At 42.1% G+C, this 21,785-nt stretch overlaps 1 protein-coding gene across 3 annotated transcripts in view; it reads left to right on the forward strand.

The window, feature by feature from the left end:
* MKX (mohawk homeobox) overlaps window positions 1-21,785 on the forward strand; it is a 44,626-nt gene that overhangs the window by 8,654 nt on the left and 14,187 nt on the right. For all 3 annotated transcript variants that reach the window (XM_088533943.1, XM_088533944.1, XM_088533945.1), the window contains 2 exons: window positions 638-791; window positions 2,040-2,375. In XM_088533943.1, coding sequence (XP_088390069.1) covers window positions 638-791; window positions 2,040-2,375 — 490 coding nt within the window. The remainder of the gene's footprint in view (window positions 1-637; window positions 792-2,039; window positions 2,376-21,785) is intronic.

Genomic DNA, 21,785 nt, shown 5'->3' on the forward strand with positions numbered 1-21,785 from the left:
TCTTCACTATTTTTAGAGATTTCCATAACAAAACGTTCACAAGAGCTGTTGCTCCATAGAGCAAATGGCTGGTTTCTGCAGTGACTCAAAGTATGTTATGTTCTGAGTAGAACTTTTATGATACCCACTAGCTGTCAATCTCAGCGTACTGATAAAGCACGAGGAAGAATTTAGGCTTTTATATAACCAAATTCAAAAGTTTTTTTGTCTTTTCTGTTCAGCGTTTTATCGTAGCCTACATAAATGTCAAAGGCAAATTATCTAACATTACTTTTTAATTTTAATTTGCTACTAATATGTTGAAAATTCTTACTGAAAGTTCCACAGAATTTTCTTGAAGAAAAAAAAAAAAAGAAGACTCATGAGTATTTTGGGAGATCTGAATTAAAACTCACTACTATTAATAACAAGGACTTGGTAACACTCGTGAAGGATGGGAAGCCTGAATCCCCACTCCTGGCTGGGTCCAGTTCTGATCAGTATTGGTCTGCCAGACTCCTGCTGCCCCACACAGGAGGAATTTATTTCCGTCATTTGCTGTTTTTTTAGGCTGTACACAAACTCATGCAAATTATATGGTTAGATTTGTTTGTTTGCTTGGTTTTTGAGGGAACCTAATACATTCGTTTTTATGCAGGTATCCAACTGGTTTGCCAATGCAAGACGTCGCCTTAAGAATACGGTCAGGCAGCCAGATCTTAGCTGGGCTTTACGAATAAAACTGTACAACAAATATGTTCAAGGAAACGCGGAAAGACTTAGCGTTAGCAGTGATGATTCATGCTCTGAAGGTTTGTTGATGTTCTTTTACTATCGATTTTCAGTTGATTAAAATAAGTTTAGAAAGAGGCAGATTCCCAAAGAGAGCTCTGATTTCTCCCCAAACACTCCCAGGGGAGTTGCCTTTCCTCTTTGTGAATTAAATGCCACTTTCATTTCCCAGTTACTTTGCAGCCTTGCAAAATAGCATTGTATAAATTAATCAAGGCTGACAGGCTGGTTGTGTGTTATTTGCCTGTTCTGTTTAGTGTTATTATTAGAAAGATGTTTCATAGTTTATTAGATACTACAAGTTTATTCCTTTGATCTTCAGTAAAGAAAAAAATATTCATATTTATTGGTTTAGGGAAATTAAAAGCTTCTTGGTCATTACCTTCCCTGGGTTTATGGATGTTTCTTTATGGAAGGACTAAATCAATATTATTTCATTGACAAGACAATCTGATTGACTTCAGTGGGACTTTTTATATGGTAAACAGAATATGATGGAGTTTGTGGCAACCTTATGTGTTACCAACAAACATTTCCCATAAAAGATGCAATGAAATTCTCTGACTGATCAAAGTAAACAAATATAGGACATTTGTAAGTAACAGCCTATTTAATAAATAGAACATCAGTATTAACACATCTATCAGTCAGTTGTAACAAGGAGGTGTGTTGAGAGGTGAACAAATGCTATAAACATCGCTAGAAATATGTATGTCATTTTTAAAGGAATTTGTTTCAATTTGTACTCAATTTCGCTTGTCTCAATTTCAGTTTGTACATTTCTTTTATATTCACTTGCCTTTAAAATATTGTTTGCAGGAAAGTTAAAAGAGTACAGTTTAAGAAATTATGCTTAAATACATCTTATTGTGCAGAAGTAAAATACATCTTATTGTGCAGAAGTAGCCAATTTTAAGTTCATATTTTCTGAGAAAATATGATAGTAAGAATTAAGCTTGTTCATGCAGATTTGGAAGTGTTTGTCATTGGTTTATGGTACTGCTGAGGTTTCTTCTCTCAGCTAGTGTTGCTCATGAGCAAATTAGACCCAACGCCTGTTTTATGCAGTGATTTAATTTGGAATAGCTGAGAGCCCTGGGAAGTGCTGTGAACATATAAACAGAAAACAGTGAAAAATGTTGTTTAAGGATGCATTCTAAATGATTTGTCTGGTTTCAGTTTTGTTTATAGCAATTTAAAACATATAGAGAAAGGCTCTCGTATTAGGTATTTGATGTATCGCTGTACCTTTCTCCTTTTATTTTCAGATGGAGAAAATCCTCCAAGAAACCATATGAATGAAGGGGGATATAGCAAACCGGTTCACCACACTGTGATTAAAACTGAAAGCTCAGTAATAAAAACAGGAGTGAGACCAGAGCCAAGCGCCAGTGAGGACTACGTGTCACCCCCCAAGTACAAGAGCAGCTTGTTGAATCGCTACCTGAATGACTCATTGAGACATGTCATGGCTACTAACGCCGCTATGATAGAGAAAACAAGGCAAAGGAATCACTCTGGTTCGTTTAGTTCCAATGAATTTGAGGAGGAGTTGGTGTCTCCATCGTCATCAGAGACAGAGGGCAACTTTGTCTACCGGACAGGTAAGGAACAGCTCCCGCGTCGTGGTGGTTGCTGCTGGCTTGCTCGGTTGCTCTCACCTGAAGTGAGGATCTCCTGCCCCATGTGATACGGGAGCGGGTAACTCCTGTCCCTCGTCTCAGCCCCTCAGTAAGTTCTCTTGGCAGTTCTGAAGCTGCAGGCTGTGGCTGACCACTAGAGCAAGCTGCTTTGCTTTCCGGAGCAGAGCTGGGGGCAGATTTTTAAAATGACATTTAAGAGGCTTGTTTGCCAGCACGAAGGCAGGCAGAAAGGGGAAAAAAGTCTTGAGGCATTCTGACACAGTAAGGGAGGTGGCAGAGGAGGGATGTTTAAGCCATCAGCTGGCTCTGGAAGCCCCGGTGCATGGAGCCTGGGCATCTCTTGCCATCGCGAGAATGGGTTTAGACCAGATTCTGCATCATGGGCCAGGTATAAGACTCTGAGCTAAGGTCACTGCAGACCTGGCCCTTAAATATCTTGACTTTTTTTTTGTTTTAAGGGGCTACATGTAATTTATTATTTTAGACTTATCAATAAAAACCAAAAAGCATGATTTATATTACCCACTGCGTTGTCGGTTGGACAGGGGGTTGCTTGGTCCATGCCAGCAAACTACTGTAAGTCAGGGCAAGATGTGGGTGCTCTGGGGCTCAGCCAGGGCTCTTGCATGCAAGGAAAGGTCCCAGGGGGCCAGGCAGTGCTGCAAGGCTCCTCCGATGAAGCTTACTCCAAATTTTTTTGGGCACAGGAGGCAAAACCCTCCTTTGCAAGAGCTGGAGTTGTGCATTGCAAATGCCAGTTTCCATCGGCCATCTCAGGCTGATGGAGATGAACCTCCAGCAGCAGCTGTTCGCGTTGTCCCCGGGCCTTGCCTTGGGGGCATCATTTCAGGCGGACGGGCATTTCCCTGGAGCACGGCAGGGTTTTGTGTTGGAGTCAGTGCAGTCAAGGTGCAGCATCAGGCTTCCCGGCAGGTTTGTTCGGTGCTTCCCACCCTCACAGTCTCTCACGTTCGCTGTCCCTTCCCTGCCATGTTTTGTGCAATTCTTTCGTCCTTTCGGAAAGGCCACCAGGCCTGGCGGAGGCCGGGTGGTGGCAGGGGGGTGTTGAGCTGTGCGGGTCATTGAGGGACAAGTGCGGCCGGCTCGGATGCCCATGAACGGGATCTTGTGGGGAGCAAAAACAGCGGATGTGTGATGAAAACGTTTCGGAATTAACTCTCTCTGCCCATTTAACATTATTTTTCGACATACCAAATGCATTTGGTCCGCATTACGGGCGTGTTGCCTGCCAAGTTTTACTTTTAAATGAAAAGTTACTCAAGAACAGATGCAGCAGCTCAGATATGTAAACTTCTGTTTTTCTATACTTTTATACCATTACTTAAAAATGGACGCAATGACTTTTAAAAAATTGTAATAAATTTGCTACTGGATTGAGCTTTTCTTGCCAAGGTTCAAGCTACGCTGAAAAAATACGGTCTTTAACGAGAAAGCTGAGACAAGCATACTGCAACTGCAGTGAGTTCACAAGCTGGGCTGGAATGACTAAATAACAGTATATTTGTCCTTAAAGCTCCTCGCTGACGTTCCTGGAACTCCTCTTGAGATTGTATTTAAAGCACTTTTTAAAAATCTTGTTAACTTTTTGAAGTGCTGCAGCCTTTGATGAGAACACAGCAGCAACTCTTGGGATGTAGTTTTATTCTTCTTACACTCCCAAAGCAGACAAGCAGTAACTTACCAACGGAAAGGAAAAGGTCATGCATGCGTATTATTTGATATATCCTTTCCATATGTGTATGTACATTCAGGAAATAATAGCTACAAATAGGATTCTTTTTTTCAGCTATCAGATTAGTCCCATTAATGATTTTCTGATGATGCTGTAACATGAAATAATTGTCAGCTTCATGAAAAAAAAAGTATTTTCAAGCTATCCATTCATGAAATTTATTTAGAAATAATTGCATTTATCCGGGTAATTGTTAGACAGGAGATAAAATAAAAACGTTTTATTTGTTAAGTTTTTTTTCTGTAACTTTAATAACTGGGATAGTATTTTTCAGTGCAGTAATGTAATGGACTTGTAGCTGTATGCTCAAAAATAAGTATGATCTATTTCGTTTGAGTTAAATAACAAATATTTTTGACTATGCCACTTAGATCCTCCTGAAAGCAGCAAGTTTTTTTGGTTTGGTTTGGTTTGTTTTTTTTAAGTGAGACTTCACCACTTAAAAAGGGGTCCCATATGCAGTTTTTGCTACCAAATGAAACAGATAAGTTTTAACGCAAAGGGGTTGAAGCAGAATTTTGGAGTCCTTAGTAGGTATGTTAGTTTCTGAAAACATTTTGCGTTGCGTTGTATAAAACCACAGGTTGAGAACATTTTGATTGACATTTTATTTTTGAGAAACATTTGGCAAAGCTGCCCTGCTCCCGAGGGCAGGAAGTCATTTGTTTTGAAGCAGATTCTTTATTGCGCGGCTCTGGAAGGCGGCGCGGGGCGGCAGATGAGGAGCGGCGCGTTTGCTCGCGGGCTCTGGTTCGCGTTACGGGACCCGTCGCAGCAGCGGCCGCAGCGGCTCCGCTCCGCAGCCCGCGCTGCCCCGGGCAGAGCCCGGCCATGTGCCTCACGGCCAAATTAACAGGATGTGAGCACAGTGTCCAATGACAAAAACAAGAAGTCGCAGTTTAAGGTTTATAAGGAAAATGGGTTGTACTGTTTCCCATTTCAGTCATTAACATGATTATAAACACTGGAGCATATGCTACTCTAGGAAGTCCTATGTAAAGATCAAGGACAGGCTGTATAACCTGTCAGGAGAGTGGCCTTGCTTTATTCCTTTGCACGGGTACCGCGAGCCGCCGTGCCTGGTGCCTCCACGCGGTGCCGGGGAGCAGGCTGGGGCGGTACGGAACAGCACCGCCGCTCAAAGAGCAGAACAGCAGGAATGTATAGTACCTATATATGTATATGTATGTGTGTATATATATATTTAATGAGAACACATTCCCATATATCACATGTGCAAGTATTTTCGTTGTAGGCATATATGCATTTCTATATAATGTGACATCCATAACTGCGGTCACTTAAGGCAGAAAATTTTCAGTTCAGATTAGTCCTGGTGCAGCAATAATATATCAGTATATGAAATTAGTCAAATGTGTGTTTTAAACTGGCCACTGGCAGGTTTGTTCAGTATTTTTATTTTGGTAAAAATACATGTCAGAGAATAAGCTTTCCTCAACCCCTGGGCACGCTGGCATTCAGGGCAGCCTCTCTCCATGGCTCAAGTAACGGCAGCCAGACTTACCTATCTGCATTTATTGAATAAATGTGTGTAAAACAACAGCCTGACTGCACCCAGCACTGCAGAAACATGCAGGGAGAAAATCTAGCAATGTTTATAGTGAGGCTGGGCATAAATCTAAAATGCCAAGGCCAGTCTCTGGTTTACGGATTACTAATTGTTATCCCTTTTTTTGGGGATGAATGTGCAATGCCCTGCGAGTACTCCCCGTTCCTAGTCACCTGCATCCTCGTGGTGCAAGGAAATGAACCCCCGGTGCTGGGACACAGCTCCATGGAGAGCTGTGCTGGGTCGTGAAAGCAAGAGCAAAATGTGAGCGAGTGGAAGGGGGATGGAGAGGCAGGACTCTGAGTACAGGCAGATTTCACTTTCTGTGTCCTTAGCACAGCAGAAAAGCCAGGGCAAATCAAAGTAATGGGGAAGCTGAAGACTCACAGGCCTGAAAAGGAGGGTGGCTTTAAAAAATCCTTGAATAACTGGTTTTTGAAGATGTTTGATCTCTATTTTTAGACATTTATAGTGAGAGTGTGTTTAGTTTCTGATGCGTGCATTATTGCTGCCTTTTTCTTTCCTCCTTCCCTTTTTTCTTTCATTTGGATCTTGCAAAGTTTTTGATTTATAAAGCACAATCCTGGGCAGTTTTCTGCCACAAACAGAGGGCCTCAGAGGAGGCGCCCAGCGCACCGCAGGGTCAGGCCCTGCAGCCCACCGAAGTGTAAGGCTGTGTTCCTGCACATATGTACCGTGCACACGCACACACGTGCACACAAACCAAGACCTGTGCTGGGATTTTGTGTGGTCCTTGCCAACTTTTCCGCTCAATTCAACATTTTCAGAAATTAACATGTAATTTAAAAATGAGCTATAAAATTTAAAAGCCTAATATGAACACAATGGAACCTGTTTTCAGAAATAACTCCAGGGACCTGCAAAACCTACCAGCATTAGTGACTTTTGCAAGTTTGATCTACATGGTGGTGGAAACCTTGGGGATACTGTAAAATAAATGGTAACCTGGGGCAGCTGAAGGAGGCAGCTTGTTGCCGAGCTGAATGTCATGCAGAAGTGAAATGGAAACGTGGAGCGGCAAGGGCAGGAGGAAATGCGCAAAGCAGCCTAGCTGCAATTTGAAGGTTACGCAGTAAGATCGGATTTCTACGGGAATTTTATTAGTATATGACCTGATTCATCACCATTGAAACAATAAAGAATTGAGACTTGAGGTGAGGGCTGTGTTTAATTTGCTGTTTTGCCTTTTTTTTTTTTTTTAAGAAAGATTAGAAGTAAACTGCTTTACTACAGGTGGACTTTAACATTTAATATATCATATATCATAGCCAAAACTTGGGAATATTAAAAATCCTGCTTGCTCTCCTTTAGTTAAGCTGGTCGTTCTCTTTTCACCTTTCTTGCAGTTTTGACTATGAAAATCAAGTAAGCTGCCTTGCTTTCTAGTTTCCTTTGGTTCCTTGGTTTGCCAGCGGTTATGTTGGAAGCGCGGTGGGTCGGGATTACTTCCACATGACTTTGGAAAATGGGGCTTCATCAAAACTTAATCCTTTTGTGGAAACATAGTGGTTTCAGCAGAAATGTCTCTGGTGGGGGGAAATGAAGGTGCAGCAGGCGCAGGTGAGCCAGGGCACTCTCCCCAATGCCGTGCTTTATGCTCTCTTTTCATATGCAGTCACGAATATTTGGGGATTTTTTTTTCTTTATATATATATATATGTATATGTATATAAAGTTTCTGGAGATTGGGCTACCCGTGGGTTGACTGTGCTTCTAGTATCAGGAGGCACATGAGCCCTGTTAGGACATTAGGACTTTGGAGACCCCCAGGGAGTCAAAGAAGGTAGGGGCATGTAGACCTCTGCTGCTGGTTTTGCTTCTGTTGTGTGATGATAAATTTTCTGTGCTCTTCAGTTAAAAACCCGTTATCTGGCTGCAGAGGATTTTCTTTGAGACGTTTGCCTCAGGGCAGCCAAACACACAGATCAGGACTTCTGACAGCTTTATCATTGAAGAGAGTGAGATGTTTTTGCATGAATGGTTTGAAATGGAAAAGATGATAACATAGGACAAAAAAAAGTAATCAGACCTAAAAATGAGAGGATCGGAGGATCAGCCCTGTTTCCATGGCTGTGGGTTCCTCCTGCCTTGGCTATTACTGCCATTTGTGGGTCCTTCCCTGAGACCATTAAAATTCCCCCACTGCAAATATTCACAGCAGCAGCCAAAAAAGAAGCAGTCCCTGTGCTTGCCCGAAGATCTCTCTCCGACACAGCCGGAAAAATGTATGGTGCTGTCACCAGTTGCTAACAGGCATATATTTTAGTGCTCCTCGTAGAGTTAGCAAATGCGCCCGCCTTAGCAAGGGCCATTCCCTGGCAAGCGCCAGGTCCCCTTCACTCACCTAAGAATGAATGCATGTTCAGAAAGAGAGGAATATTTATCCCCATTTTCCCGTTGTTTCAAAAATCTTCATAACTGTGCTTGGTCTTCAAACCTGGGGCCAGCCCAAGTGTGAATGTTTCAGGAAATTGTGTGTGTGGAAAAACACATGATTATCAGTGACAGGGTTTTGAAGTCTTAGCTGCAGACTACATGACTAATAACGAATAGAGCAGAGGAATCAGTAAGAAAATTAGCAGTTAACTTAAGGAATATTTACAGAGTGTGCCAAAGTGCAGCTTGGGAAAACCGGCTTAGTGAAACGTCTGTGTTCCTTCTCACCTTCAGAAGCCCGGGGAGGGATTTTCCCTGGTAGGCAGGTTCGGTTCGGGTCTGTCTTGCCAGAAACATCAGCCCCTTTGTAACCTCTGCACAGGGGTGGGCTTGGGACTGGTTCTGGACATCCTTGGCCTTGCTGGCAGAGGGGATTTCCAGGCCAAGAGGGAGAAGGTAAAGGGAAAAATCTATGCGCTGAGGTCGAGCCCATGGCACAGGCAGAAAAGGATCCGGCACTGAGATGGGATATGGGCTGTTTGCAGCAAAGAGGGCCTTTAGAAGAATATGATCTAAACATGAAGAATATGTCTAAAACAAGAAAGTGAGAGAGAAAAATAGAAGCAAAGTCCGTGTCCACCCTGGGCCGGTGCTGCTTGCAGCGTGGCGGGTGCCGTGCGCCCTGCGGCGCTGCTTTTCACCTTGCTGTAGCTTGGGCTGTAGCTGTGTTTCCATTAGAACCCTTTTAATCCGCAAATTTATTGCCCAGCTGTAAAAATCCGATCCAGACTGAAACTTGGCGTGGGCAGTGTTCGTTCCCCCATCTGTGGAAGGGATTTAAGCAGGTACATCCCAGCTATGGCCATCTGAGCTAGCCTTGTAAATCTGGAGCGCGATGACTGCGGAGTGAAACGGCAAGTCCCTCAGTAGTCCAGGAGCCTGAAATGCTGTATGCCTGTGGTGAGACTCCCCAAAAATACTTATTTGTTCGCAGTCAAAGAGCAGTAAATAAAGTGTTCTGAGTTTTTCTGCACTTTCATACATGAGACGTGTTTCCCTCACTGTGACAATATTTTGATGTGGGTGGCAAAAGCGTGAACTTCTTCAGGCTGTGAGTCCAAAGCCCCAATTTAACATCGCCAGATTATCTTTGAACAGGTACAAATAGTAGAATGTACTTATTCCTTGTAATAGAAAAAAAATTATGACTTTTTTTTTTTAAATTTGGAGTTGTTCCGATTGGGGTTTTTGATTGGTATTTTTAGGAACACCTTCAAAATTAATTCAGGATTGAACTGTAAAATTAGTTTTATTCACCATCACTTACACCTCTTTACATTGTTTTTTCTAAAATGCTACATATTGAATATTGCCTGACCAGATAGAGTCGTAATCTTATCTGATCCAGCAAATCCTATTTCCCTTTGTAGGTTTGTGGTTTTTGAAAGGTGTTCTGTAACTTAAAAAACTCCTTTATGTGTTTAACTGAAATTTTTTAGGTCATTTGTCCATAATGTGAATAGCAGAAACATAATGATGAAAGCAGTTTAGTGAGACCAGACTTCTGATCTTCCATGTGTATTCACATAGAAGCTTTCAGGAGGGTTTTGGCAAGTAGTGACAAGTGGATTGAAGGCAGAGCCTGGAATCTATACGTGGACTAGTATGAGGCTGCAGATGAGTTTATACCCTGTTGCTCATAAAACTCCTGGGTTATATTTTGAAAAAAAAAAAAAAAAAGAGAGAGATAGAAAGAAATCAATGGATATTATATATGAGATTTTTGCCATCTCTGTGGAGTATGAGAGGATCTGGTAAACCCCCTGTTCCAGAAAAATGACCTCCATCTTCATCTGCAAAGTTCAGTGGCTAGTTTACAATTATCCAAAAATAGAAAGAATTATCTAAAATAGTAGGATTCTGTTTCCAGACAGCACACACCAAATTTTAAAATATTGGTATGAGATACAAGGAGTAGACTTGGAAAATACCCATGAGTGCAAAGGACTATTTGAATTTTTTAATGCTTTATGACATTAAAATGGCATCAGATAGCCATTTTAGATCTGCTAAAGGAGAAATACGTAATAACACACAAAAGGGCTTACATAAGTGAGTTTTATGTCAGTTAAAAAAAAAGAAAAGGAGCAGGAGTTTAAAGCAGGAAAGTAAGTCTGGTGAAGTAAGCTGCATTGTAGAAAATCTGGAAGAAGTAAAAACAAGTCAAACAAAGAGATCAGATAAACAGCTGAAGTTGGAACAGCTGAAAGAAACACACACACAAATAGGTAAAGCGAAATTCCAATGAGCCATGAAATGTGTTTTCCTTAATTTTTCAGCATGGCCTTGAAAGTTAATATTGGAGACATCTATCTCTGTTCTTTCACTGATGGCCAGAAGCTGAGGTTATGATGACCAGAGCGTTTGGTATGGCACTGACATTTCACGTTAGAAGGCATTGCCAAGACTCTCAGTTATGACACTAAAATATACTGTTATTTCTAAGGCCAACTTTGAGCCCCTCCCTCGTGCCTCCACATTGATTTAGGCAACAGATGCATGAAAAGCAAAGCAGCATTCAAAATAATCCCTTAGCTGAAGCTGGGGAAGGCTGGCTAGGGGGCTCTAGCCAAAATTCCTTAAATGTTACAATGTTTTACATTTCTAAATGTAAAAACTTTCTTTCCAGCGTGAGGTACCAGCCAAGTGTCTCAGTTATGGTATCTCGGAGTAAAAACTGGCATAGGGCCCTTGTGGTCATTTGTGGGTATTGACAGATTTACACCAATAAGATCAAGTTAAATGTTGTCGGTTTCTCCATCTCCCCTTTACTTTGTCAAGCTTTTTTCTCTCAGTTACTATTTGTCCACTTGAATGCCGTTCGCTGGAAAAATGACGGCTCTTCACGACCTGGCTCTTCAGGAGCGAATTGCCTCAAATTCTTCTCGCTAGCCAAGGTATTTTGTAATGCATTACCAAACGGCAGCAGCGCGGCTCTCCTTGCACTAGACGTACTTTGTGGGCTAGACGCTGTGGGCAACTCGAAGGAGAGCTTGGTCTGCTTGGTCTGTCTCTGCCATTGCCTCGAGGGAAGTTTCATCCCAAATCCTGGCCCTTCCCAATGGCATTTGCACCCCCGGGAATGGGACCAACTTCCCAGGGATGTCCCAGGGCTGCGGGCTGAGCCTGGGAGCAGGTCCTGGGCTGGCAGGACAGCAGGGCAGGGGGACTGCCCTGCTGTGATCTGTCACCCCCAGTAATACCCCTTCGCCAGCAGCCCCGCGCTGACGCTGCCGTTCCTGCTCTGCCAAACCGCGTTTCCCACTCTGCTGGTATGAAAATTATATGGTCTGCTCCGGAGCAGCTACGGCAGCTTCACACAGGCGGCTCAGCGTGAAGGCAGGGTTGGGAGATTGCACATGACACGGATACACAAAATACATTGTCCTATTTTTCTCCCTTTTATGTTGTTTGGCTGGCGTAACTATTGGTTACTGCATAGCTAATTAATTTCCCCAGGATTGCCTTCAAATAGGCCCTTCCTCCGCCTGCAAGGGTCTTTGTCCCTCTCGCAGCGGCTGCAGTAATATTTGCAACGGGGTGAAAGCAGGGTAAATAAGAGCAGAGTTTAGCTTTGGGGCCTGCTGTGAGCTGGGGGAGCGTGGGTGACGTGGGACTCCTGCAGCCCGTGCCCTCCAGCAGCGTGGAGCACCCAGGGCTCCCGCTCCTCATTAGGCATTCCTGGGAGCACTCGCCTCCCGAGCGCTTCCAGCAGGGAATGCAGAGCAGCTCCGGCCAGCTCCAGAGAGGGCTGTGATGTGTGCATAGCCATCTATTTTACCTATACGTTTGCATGGATACTTATACACACGTGTCTGTATATACATATAGGTATTGACATCCTTAGCTCCGCATTTTGCTGCTATGGGTGGGATGAGGCTGCTGTTGTGGTGTCTGGCTGTGCTGCTGAGCTCCTGCAGCTCCGAGCTCGGCAGCTGCTCCGCGTGGCAGGGAACTCTGTCAAGGCAGGCAAAATGAGGCTCCCAGTGCCATTTCTCACACACTAAGAGATCTCGCCTGCTCAAATTCAGTCCCTTGCTAGACTGCTTATTTCTGCTTGCCTGGGAAAGCCCAAAATCCTATTCATGGAGGTCAGCAGAGAGCAGGAGACTGACCTGTAGGAGGTGATCCCAGTGGAGCTGCTTTATGAAAAGGCCTGTTACTGCTGATCCAAACTTTGGCTAAACCAAAGCAAAGAAAACCTTGTTTCAACATTTTACATGAACAAAAATGACAGGTGCCTTAATCAGCCTGTTTTGCTTTTACCACTGTGTCCCAGCATTTCTGCTGCTGTTCAGTGTTCATGTGTTCAGAAAGCTTTCCAAGCTTGATTTGGTGAACTCCAGCTGCTTGCAGTGGGATCTTTGCTCACAGAGCAAGGACAGTGACTCCCAGAGAACACATTTTGTCATATTTGGGTACTGTTCTTCCTTCATGCCTTGCACCAGAGCAGGATAAAAAGCTTTTATTGAGTTTGCTGAGGTTTGGGGCCCAGTCGCAGCACAGGAGCCATGTGGCACCTAGGCGTTATCGGCCAGCCAAGAGACTTGAAACAGCTGGAGCCAGGAAAGGTGCAGGACGCTCCTATGGCCCCAAGATTTCTCATGGTTCAGTGGTGTTTGGGTGGGGGGAAGACAGACGATTCCTCCTCCAGGAGATTTCCCAGGTGTACCCTGCACAACGGCCTCCCTTGGCCCAGTTGGCCACTGTTCCTGGTGCCACCAAGGAATGTTTCTGCCCAGGAAAGGGCAGCTGTCAGCCCCAGCTGGGATCTGGAGGTCACGAAGCACAGTGAGGTCTCTGCAGGCCGAGCGCAGGACGTGGGTGGGTTATAATAAGGTCCCCAAAATGAGGAGTAATGCAGAGAGCTCCCCTTACACTGCCGATGGGGTGCGAGGGACATCTGTGCCGCGGGTTATTCTGTAATAGCGTTCACCTTTGTCCTTGGCTAGCTCGGCTCCGTTCAAGGGTTTTGTTCCTCTGGCTCCTGTGTATCTTTACAGCTGGATTATGGGTTTAGGAAAGTCAAATGCCCCAAGATCACAGATATAGAGTAACTGTTTATAGAGGAGGGGAGGAGGGCGAAAATCAACAGATTCCTGTGATATATTGGATGTCATGGGTACGTGATACTCCAATACCTTCGAACCTTCAAATGCTTTAACTAAAGATCTAAATATAATTTAGTTAGTAAAAATATACCTTAGTTATAATAAAATGATAATAGTGGAACTTGGCTACAGAGCAGCTAATAAATACTACACTTTTGAAATGTGCCTGGGATCCAAGTACATACTCTTTTACTGTGTAGTTAAAGCATGTGGCAGGACATGCTAGACCAAGATTTTCTTTTTGTCTTTCCAGTGGAAAACTAAAGTTCTTTGTTTAAGTAAAACCCTTTGGGAATTTTTCTTAAATAAAACAAGGAGCTAAAGAATTCCATTCCTTTTTGCCAATTTTTTTTTCTCCTTCAGGCCAAATTATCGATTAATGGTGCATTAAATATACTACCTAGTTATATCCTTACCCTTTTTTATTTAGGGTGCTTCAATACTATCTTATTGGTACTTCAAATACAGCTGAAATAAATGATGAAATACTCTATCGGGAAAATAATACCCCTTCCAAAACCTTCTGCTCTTATAAAAAGGAAGGTCAGTAATATGAAAGTCATTAAATTTGCATCCCTAATGGCATTTCCAATGTTTTAAAGGAAAAAAAAAATCCATACTCCTCTAAGATCTTCTTCCTGAGCCTCATTTTTGCCTTCTTCACTAGCTGTCTCCATTTCGGTACCCTATAGTTTTGCCAGCAGAGGAGCCAAGTGAATGCTTGACCATATTTTTGTCTGGCTCTAGCTAAACCGTGATCTGACAATAGAATACTTTTCTCTGGGTTTTCCTTCTTCCCCCAGGGAACCATACTTCAAGGGCAACCTGCTTGTCCAGCATATGAACATGTGGAAAATCCACTGCTATGCACTAATGATTTTCAGATGGGCCATTGTTGCTGAAAACCATCCCAAGAGCAGCAGCTTCTCCACTGTAGCACCTAACCACTTTGGGATCGCATTGCTCTTAGCGAATCTGGACTAAACCCCTTGCATTTTTGTATAGAGTGGTGACATATGCTGCATCATGCATATGTAGTACCAAAATTTAAGAAAAAAAAGGAGGTAAATGTCTCTGTTGTGACTCCTTTTTTTTTTATCCTTTCTAAAGTGCATCAAAATCTGACATTTATTTTAGCATGAAAACATAAATGTTGGAAAAAGTCAAGCTAAGCCAAAGATCCATGACAGCAAAGCAGCAGCACCCTAAATATGGTCCATAAATGAATTGCTTTTAAACGTTTGTTTTAAATATTTACAAGGAGACTTGTCACATGCCGGGGGGAGAGAAGAATTGAGTTTTAAATTTTAAATAGTTTCTGTTGCTGTTCTGCTCGGAATATGCATTCTTTTTAAACAACTTTCACTTTTAATCTGTAATTAAAGCCAAAGTTTTCTTTTAATTTTAAAAGCTTGTCCTTGGACTAAAATAACATGGAACATTTTTAAACATTGATCCAAGCTGCTGTAGATACATTTTATTTAAACCACAGAGCCTGCAGTTAGATTCCTTGCTTTGCCAGATAGACTACAAACTGTAAGTGTGGCAGTAATGACTGTGGATTTCTGGATGCCGTACTACCAGCGAGGAGGGTTGTTTTTCTGGAGTCGTTCCTCCCTTTGGGCCTTATTCATGAATGACTTAATCTCTCGTATGATCAAATGTCGTGCAAGTTATTGCACACAGAAAAATCAAGGAATGCGCCTCTTCCCCGCGCTCCCTACATGGAATTGCTGCTGCGCTGCCCTGCAAGCAGCTGGAGTGCGGCAAGGGTGGGAAGCGAGTGGCAGCAAAAACACACACACAAAACCACCAGAAGTAATATAAAAAGAGTGAGACAAAGCAAACAGAGGAGACTTTGAAAGATTGGGTGTGCAAGTTGGACGGTGCCGTGTGTAGATGGCTCCAGCTTGCCCAGGCTGCACCAGCTGGAGAGGGAGCAGCGCTCTCCTCCAGGGAGGGCGAGGGGCAATTTTCTCACCACGAAAAACAAAAGTGTTCCTGAGTATTTTTTCTGTAGCCCTGGCCATAAAGATGATTTCTAGTGCATGTTTCTATTAGCTTGTTTCATCTTGGAAAGCAAACATTTACTGTTTTGATGGGCACATCGCACAAAGTTCAGGGAATCAATGCCTCTCACATTCTCTCTATCCTCTTGAGCCAATTGCTTGCGTGGTGTAATTCTGTCATGTCAGGGGATGTTGCAGTGGGAGTGACTTTCATCCCCTTTTCCTGAAGCCAAAACAGGCTAAATCTCACAGAATTTCCATTAGCCCTGGTACTAACTACGCTGTGCTTGCCATCTGAGGAACTTCTCTTACAGAGTTTTAGTAATTTGTTGAGAGATCCAGCAGGATTCAGAGAGTGAAGAGATGCAGAATTGTGCCCCTGTTTATCCAGAGCTCATCCTAATTCTTTTATATTTCAACCAAGTCCTAAGTCATGTTGGGTGCTGTTCTCAGTTAAGAGTGAAGAAAGGGCCTACGTCAGCTGAGTTGTTTTTATCATCCTCAAACCCTGTGCCTGCTGCAGAAAGTTGAGTCTGTCTCACCATGCCTTGGTGCACGAACAGCCTGGTACGACACTTGGTATAACCAGGACCCCCCGCCCCCCCCAAAAATAGGGACTGTTACCAAAAGTGGAATAACTTGACTCAGGTGCTGAACTTCTCCAGCTGTCAGTGGGATCTACACAGATGTGAATGTGATAGTCTTAGGTCTTTCTGAGACATTTTTCTTCCTTCTAGTCCTGACAAAATGCTTAAAAAAGGTTCACCTCACTTTTCTGATAGGTTATTGTTGGAGTGTCAGTTTAGCTCTAGGATGTCAAGAGGAGGCAAAAGATAGAAGCTTGGAGACCGGAGAGGAAAAGGGAAATTTATAGCCAGGAGATAAATTCAATTAGGAAAATGAAAAACAGAAACTTTCAGAAGATTGTAGAGAGGGGAGAGAGTGTTCAGAGAAGACAAGGAAAGTGGAAAACAGAGTTGACGAAAGGGACAAAAAGGGAAGAATGGTGGAAGGGAGGGGAGAAGCAGAAAAGAGGTGGAAGGAATGAAGGCAAGAAGAGAAAATACTGTGTCTGCACAGGAGATATGAAGCAAATGCTAGTAGGAGAATCAAGTGTAACTGGGAAGGACTGTAGAATAAATTAGAGAAGGATCGGAGATATTAGCACTTTTACAGTTCAAAGTTTTTCTCTTTCAAAGCATTTAACAAATAAGGATGGATATGCTTTCAAGAGATGGTGCTTGGAATGCATCTTTGAATCTAGTTACTATGTCTTAGCATTTTTTTTTTCTACAGCACTCAGGCTAAGAGCACGTATACTTCTAGAAAAGCCTGTGACCTTGGTTAAAATACAGTACAAGCTGCTCACAACTCAGTGAAAAATCCAAATTTAGTCAAAGTTTGGGAAATACTATAGTTTTGTGGCTGGTGGTGTTTTTTTTTTTATGTTTGTGTGGAGTGTGTGTTTATTAATTTCCCAGTTTCTTGTCAAACTTGCACTCCCTGACTACTGGAAAACAGAAACATGGAAGAGCTTTGGTTTTATCATACCTAATCCTGGAGACTTTGGAGAAAAGATCAATTTTGAAAGCTATAGCCTGTTTTTTGGACTACTGTAAGACGGTTTGGCTAAATGTGGAGGCTTCTCTAAAAGTCTGAATGTGTCCCAGTTCTACTTCTTTGCAGATTTGAGCTCATGTTTGAAGATATTGTAGTTCATCATCTGTACGTCCCAGGCAGAATTTTTGCTTAGCCTGTTGCACAGTGGGCTGAAGGCAGTATGGGATGTAGGCAGAGGGTCTTTGTGCTCCTCGGAGACAGGCTTGGTCAGCAGCATCGAAGGGCCATCACCTGGGGTGGACTGAGTCTGATGTGACATGGCAAACCATGCATTCCTATGTAGTTCATGATACAGATGAACCTGCAAATATATGCCATGCCAGATCAGATTATATATATAAATTTCAAGTTCAGCAAAAGGCTTTGTTTCTTTTTCCCCCATCATTGCTTAAAGAAACAGAATTCATCTGAATTGAAACACGATTGGTGATGACGAGTGGGTGGTTCTGTTTACCCTGCCACATTATATAGTACCACTTTTACTCCTTGTTTGGATAGCAGTCACAAGACCCAGATATCAAGCTGTGAAAGTTATTTTTCTTGCAGCAGCCTTTCTTTTTTTGGCAGGCAGTGGCTTTGGAGATGCCTTGCATTTTGTCATGTGATTGTGCTGCCGGGCTGTGCTGATTTTTGCTGCCTCGTTTTTCTGGCTTCCATCGGACCTTTGCTCTCCTTTGGGTCACGATAGTTAGCACACTGCTGAAAGAGTGCAGTTTTGCATCATGGTGTAATGAGCTCTTAATACATGGCCTCTGTAGGAGAACAGCCCTTAAAGAAAGAATTCACTGTTTGTTCCACGTGATAGAAATCTGTTTGCTGTACCTCCAGCTGTCTGCATCCAGAACACATTCCATTTTTACAGTAATTTTCTTTTTGAATCAAGGCATAATGAGAGGAAATGACTAGTATATAATCATTCCATCTAGAAACATTCAGCCTAGTCTTGTAAACACATAAACTAGGTCTTTGTAAACAAATGTCTTAATTTTCTTTAAACTGAATGTGTAGATGTCACAGATAGAGAAGCTGGATATGTGAAACCCATATGGTTCCTATTGCATCAGATGCTTTCTTAATTTTAGTATTCTAATTGAAAGGATATTTTTTGAAACCTCACTAGTTTCACAGAGACTAATCTAGCTATCTCTCTATCTTTTTGGTCTAGGTTTTATACTTCCCTCTTTCACAGTGCTCTAGAAATATCTTCCATTTTAAATGGAGCAGTAACAATATCTCTAATGGACTTGGAATTGCCTTTGATGCTTCCCAGTTCATGATATGAATGCTTTTTTTTGGTAATCGATGTTAGGGAGCTGGCAGGGAATAAGAGGAGAAAGAGCTAGGAGGAGTTGTCAGTGAAGGATTGGGATATAATTTATTCATAACTGTTTGCCTTATTCCTGCATGATTCATAACGCAAAGTGCCTGGGCTTAATAATATCTTTAACTAGACAACATTTCCACTCGAGGAAGAGTCAGGCCTGCTTTAAAATAAAAACTGTTTTATAAACATTATAAGTTTGAGATACTCTCTGTCTCATATAAAGCAAAATGTTAGTTTGGCCTCCAGGAGCATGAGCAATATGTACTGATTTTTCCTTCTAAAAATAATAGGTGGAAAACAATGTTTAGATTTGAACTAGGTACACTTAAAATAGAAAACACAGTTGTATCTTGGGCACTACTGTCGCAGCTTCTGCTAGCATGTTCTTCAATGGCAGATGCGTATGTTCTGCAGCTGACCGAGCAACATATATTGGCTTGCTGGTTGTTACGTGGTGGGACGTCTTGGAGCGGTGTTGCTCTCTCCAGGAGCAGGCTGTTCCCCCCGCACCGCAGGCTGTGGGTCCTGGCCTGCCCAAGCAGGTGGGACATGTGCCATCGAGGACATGGTGGGACATGTGCCATCGACCTGGGTTACGCTCGGTCCTTGCTCTGTGTAAATCCACCTTTCCCGATCGTACGGGCTTTTTAACAAAGAATTACCTTTCCGTTCACTGACGTGTACAATGTATAGTCCATAAAGGTCATAGAGGTCATTTTGTTTATTAAATGGAAATATTTGGGACACAAAAAATGTTATGAATCATTTTGATGTTTTACGTTCAGGATGCAGAGTAAATTCTTCCAAAAATAATGGTAGCCAAACGTCACTGGTAGCCAAATGTCATTCCCTCCAAATGTTTGTGTAATATCTATTTATCTGTGGGCAGATGACTGATGTGTATAATCAGAGGCAGACTTTTGTCAAGTTGAGACTAAGTAAACACAGCTGAACACAAGCAAGTTGGACTACAAGATTTTTGAGTTTTGCCAGCACTGTTATGACCTTGAAGATGAGCCTTGCTTCAGAGCAATCTGCTTTCAATACAGGAAAATTCTTTGTGTTTCAAATTAACAAGTGTTGACTGAAAATCTGTGGGTTTTTTTTTTTTTTTGGTAGAACAAATGAACAATATGTTTTTGCCCAAAGGAGGGCGTCCTTTCTGCTGCTTAAAAATTAGGGCTGTTTCATGTAAGAATGCCTCTTTCTCATTTCTGTGAGAACAAGAACAATAGTTAAAGCAAGAACTATAAACTGATCTAAAGCTTCATTATGTAATGAGAGAAAACTTTCTGTTGTTTCTTTAAAACATAAATGCTTGTATTTTTGTAAAATGTCATGTGAAATTAAAAAAAAAAACAGCTTTTAACAAACAGATTTTATACCACTACATGTCTAGATACTATTCTCAACACTCTTGAAAGAGTAGTACTTCCTTTTATAAATTCTGTCCATTTTTCTCAAATTTGCTTGCTGTGTAAGCACTCTCCACTGAAGCGGAGAGCCTTGCTGGGGACGGAGGGGCTCTGAGTGGTCTGCAGCTCTCAGGATACTTTTGAGTAGCTCTCAGGATGCTCCAGTTGAAATGCTACCTTCTTAGGATGTGTTAGGGAATCATCAGGGAGTTCCCAGGGGACAGGTCAGAGGATCTGACAGTGTTTTAGACATATGTGTCTCACACTGAGTTGTGGTTTATGGTGTATGCCCATGCTGGTGGAGTCATGCCTGCAGGTGGGGTGAGCCATATTCTCAGAGGTGCTCGGAGGTGAGGGATTTGCCAACGCTTCATTACTTCATTAATCCCAAATAGAAAGGTTGTGTGGGCACTTTGTGTGCCCTCAGGTAATGTTTGCTTTTGGTTTCCAGTTTATTCGCCTACTGCTATGGAAGGAAAGGTAGCATTGCCTATACACACATTTTCCTGCATTTGCTTTACAGACTCTTTGCAGTTCTCCATAACTTCCCAGCGGGCAGTGAGTAGGCTATCACTATTGGAAAGCTGTGGTTCATGGGCAAAAGTGAAAAAATAAAAACCCTTTCAAAAATGGAAGAAATAACTTTTATTGTTTTAAAAGTGGAAACAGAAGTACTACTAATAAGGGCAGCGAGTTAATTAGAGAACATGGGGTATAACATTCACAGAACTTCAAGCCTTGGTGTTGCAGCTGACTGGCTCGTCAGCTGTTCCAAGGTTCATCACCTGTCTGAAAGCTCAAAGCCAGGAGCTGGGCTGCATTGGCAGGGTCAAAGGATCCCATTTTTTTCACCATAGTTATTGTCTAAAAGATATGACTGTTAATTATGACTAGGACCATGGCTTCCTGTCCCATTTTATTTCTCTGGAGAAGAGGAAAATCGTGATCTTAACTCTTAAAAGGAAGTGAGCATGCAGGGCTATCTAGGCAATTACGTGTTGGCTACGTAGGGAAAGGCATTTGAGCAGCTCAAGAAACACATCAGGGAGGTGTGAGCTACTCTGAGATGATGTTAATTTGGTTACTGTTTGGGAAGAAACTCCATGGTGATTTCCATTTCATCCACAAAAGGAGTAGTATTCTATGAATGCATGTATTTTACATATCTTAATGCATATATATAACCTAGTTTTCCCAGATGCAAATCATACTGGGTGACTATTTTTAATTTATGGTAACAGGAAGGAAGACTGATAAAACTTCTGAGTTGTTTTTGATCTATAGAATTTTTGATTTATTCATATTTTCACCAAAGTCATACTTTTAAGAGAATGACAGTTGATTTAACCATAAATACCATGTAACTCTAAAATGAATATGTACATATGATTTAGGTTGCTGATCTGGCAAATTATTGTGGAAGGAGAGAATTCCCTGATGGAAATCTCCTGACTTCCAGAAAAACTTGAATGAGCAAAACTTTACAAAACAGACTCGTTTAGTAAACATATAACATTATTGCCCTCAGTACCTGTCTTACATATTTTTGAAACACTCTGTTGAATGTTTCCACCCCATTACACGGTTTGAATGTCTCTGTAGCAACAGCCTGGTGCTTTTTTAAAGAAGTCTCTTCACTCTATTTGGGGAAAAATAATGTTACGAGGTGCTGCTTTTGATTACGCTGTCTTTGATCTTGGAAGTGAGTAGCCAGCAATTCCATTAGCTTTTAGAGAAGATTCTTGGCTTTCACTCTTCTTCAGACCAAGTCCACTATTGCGTCTGAGGCAACACTGGTCAAGTTAATTAGTGCCTTCCTGTGAGAAATACATTTAATAGCTCTGAATATGAACAGCTCTGAAATATATGTTTTCCCCATGATAATAATATGACATCCTTCTATAATGTGTTGTATTATTAGTACAAAGAGATGAATTTCTTTTTATCACTTGCTATTTAAAATCTGAGTTTTATTGCTCTCATAATTATTATTACTTCCATTGTTACTATTTAGGTGTAGTTTTCCAGATGAGAATTGTTTGGAGTGGTCCGGGAGAGCTGACACCATCACTCAGAACAGAGAAACAACCTCGGGGTATGCCATATTCCCCT

Source organism: Tinamus guttatus, unplaced genomic scaffold (genome assembly GCF_059628265.1).
Source record: "Tinamus guttatus ecotype Peru unplaced genomic scaffold, ASM5962826v1 Tinamus_guttatus_pri_ptg000530l, whole genome shotgun sequence".
NCBI lineage: Eukaryota > Metazoa > Chordata > Aves > Tinamiformes > Tinamidae > Tinamus > Tinamus guttatus.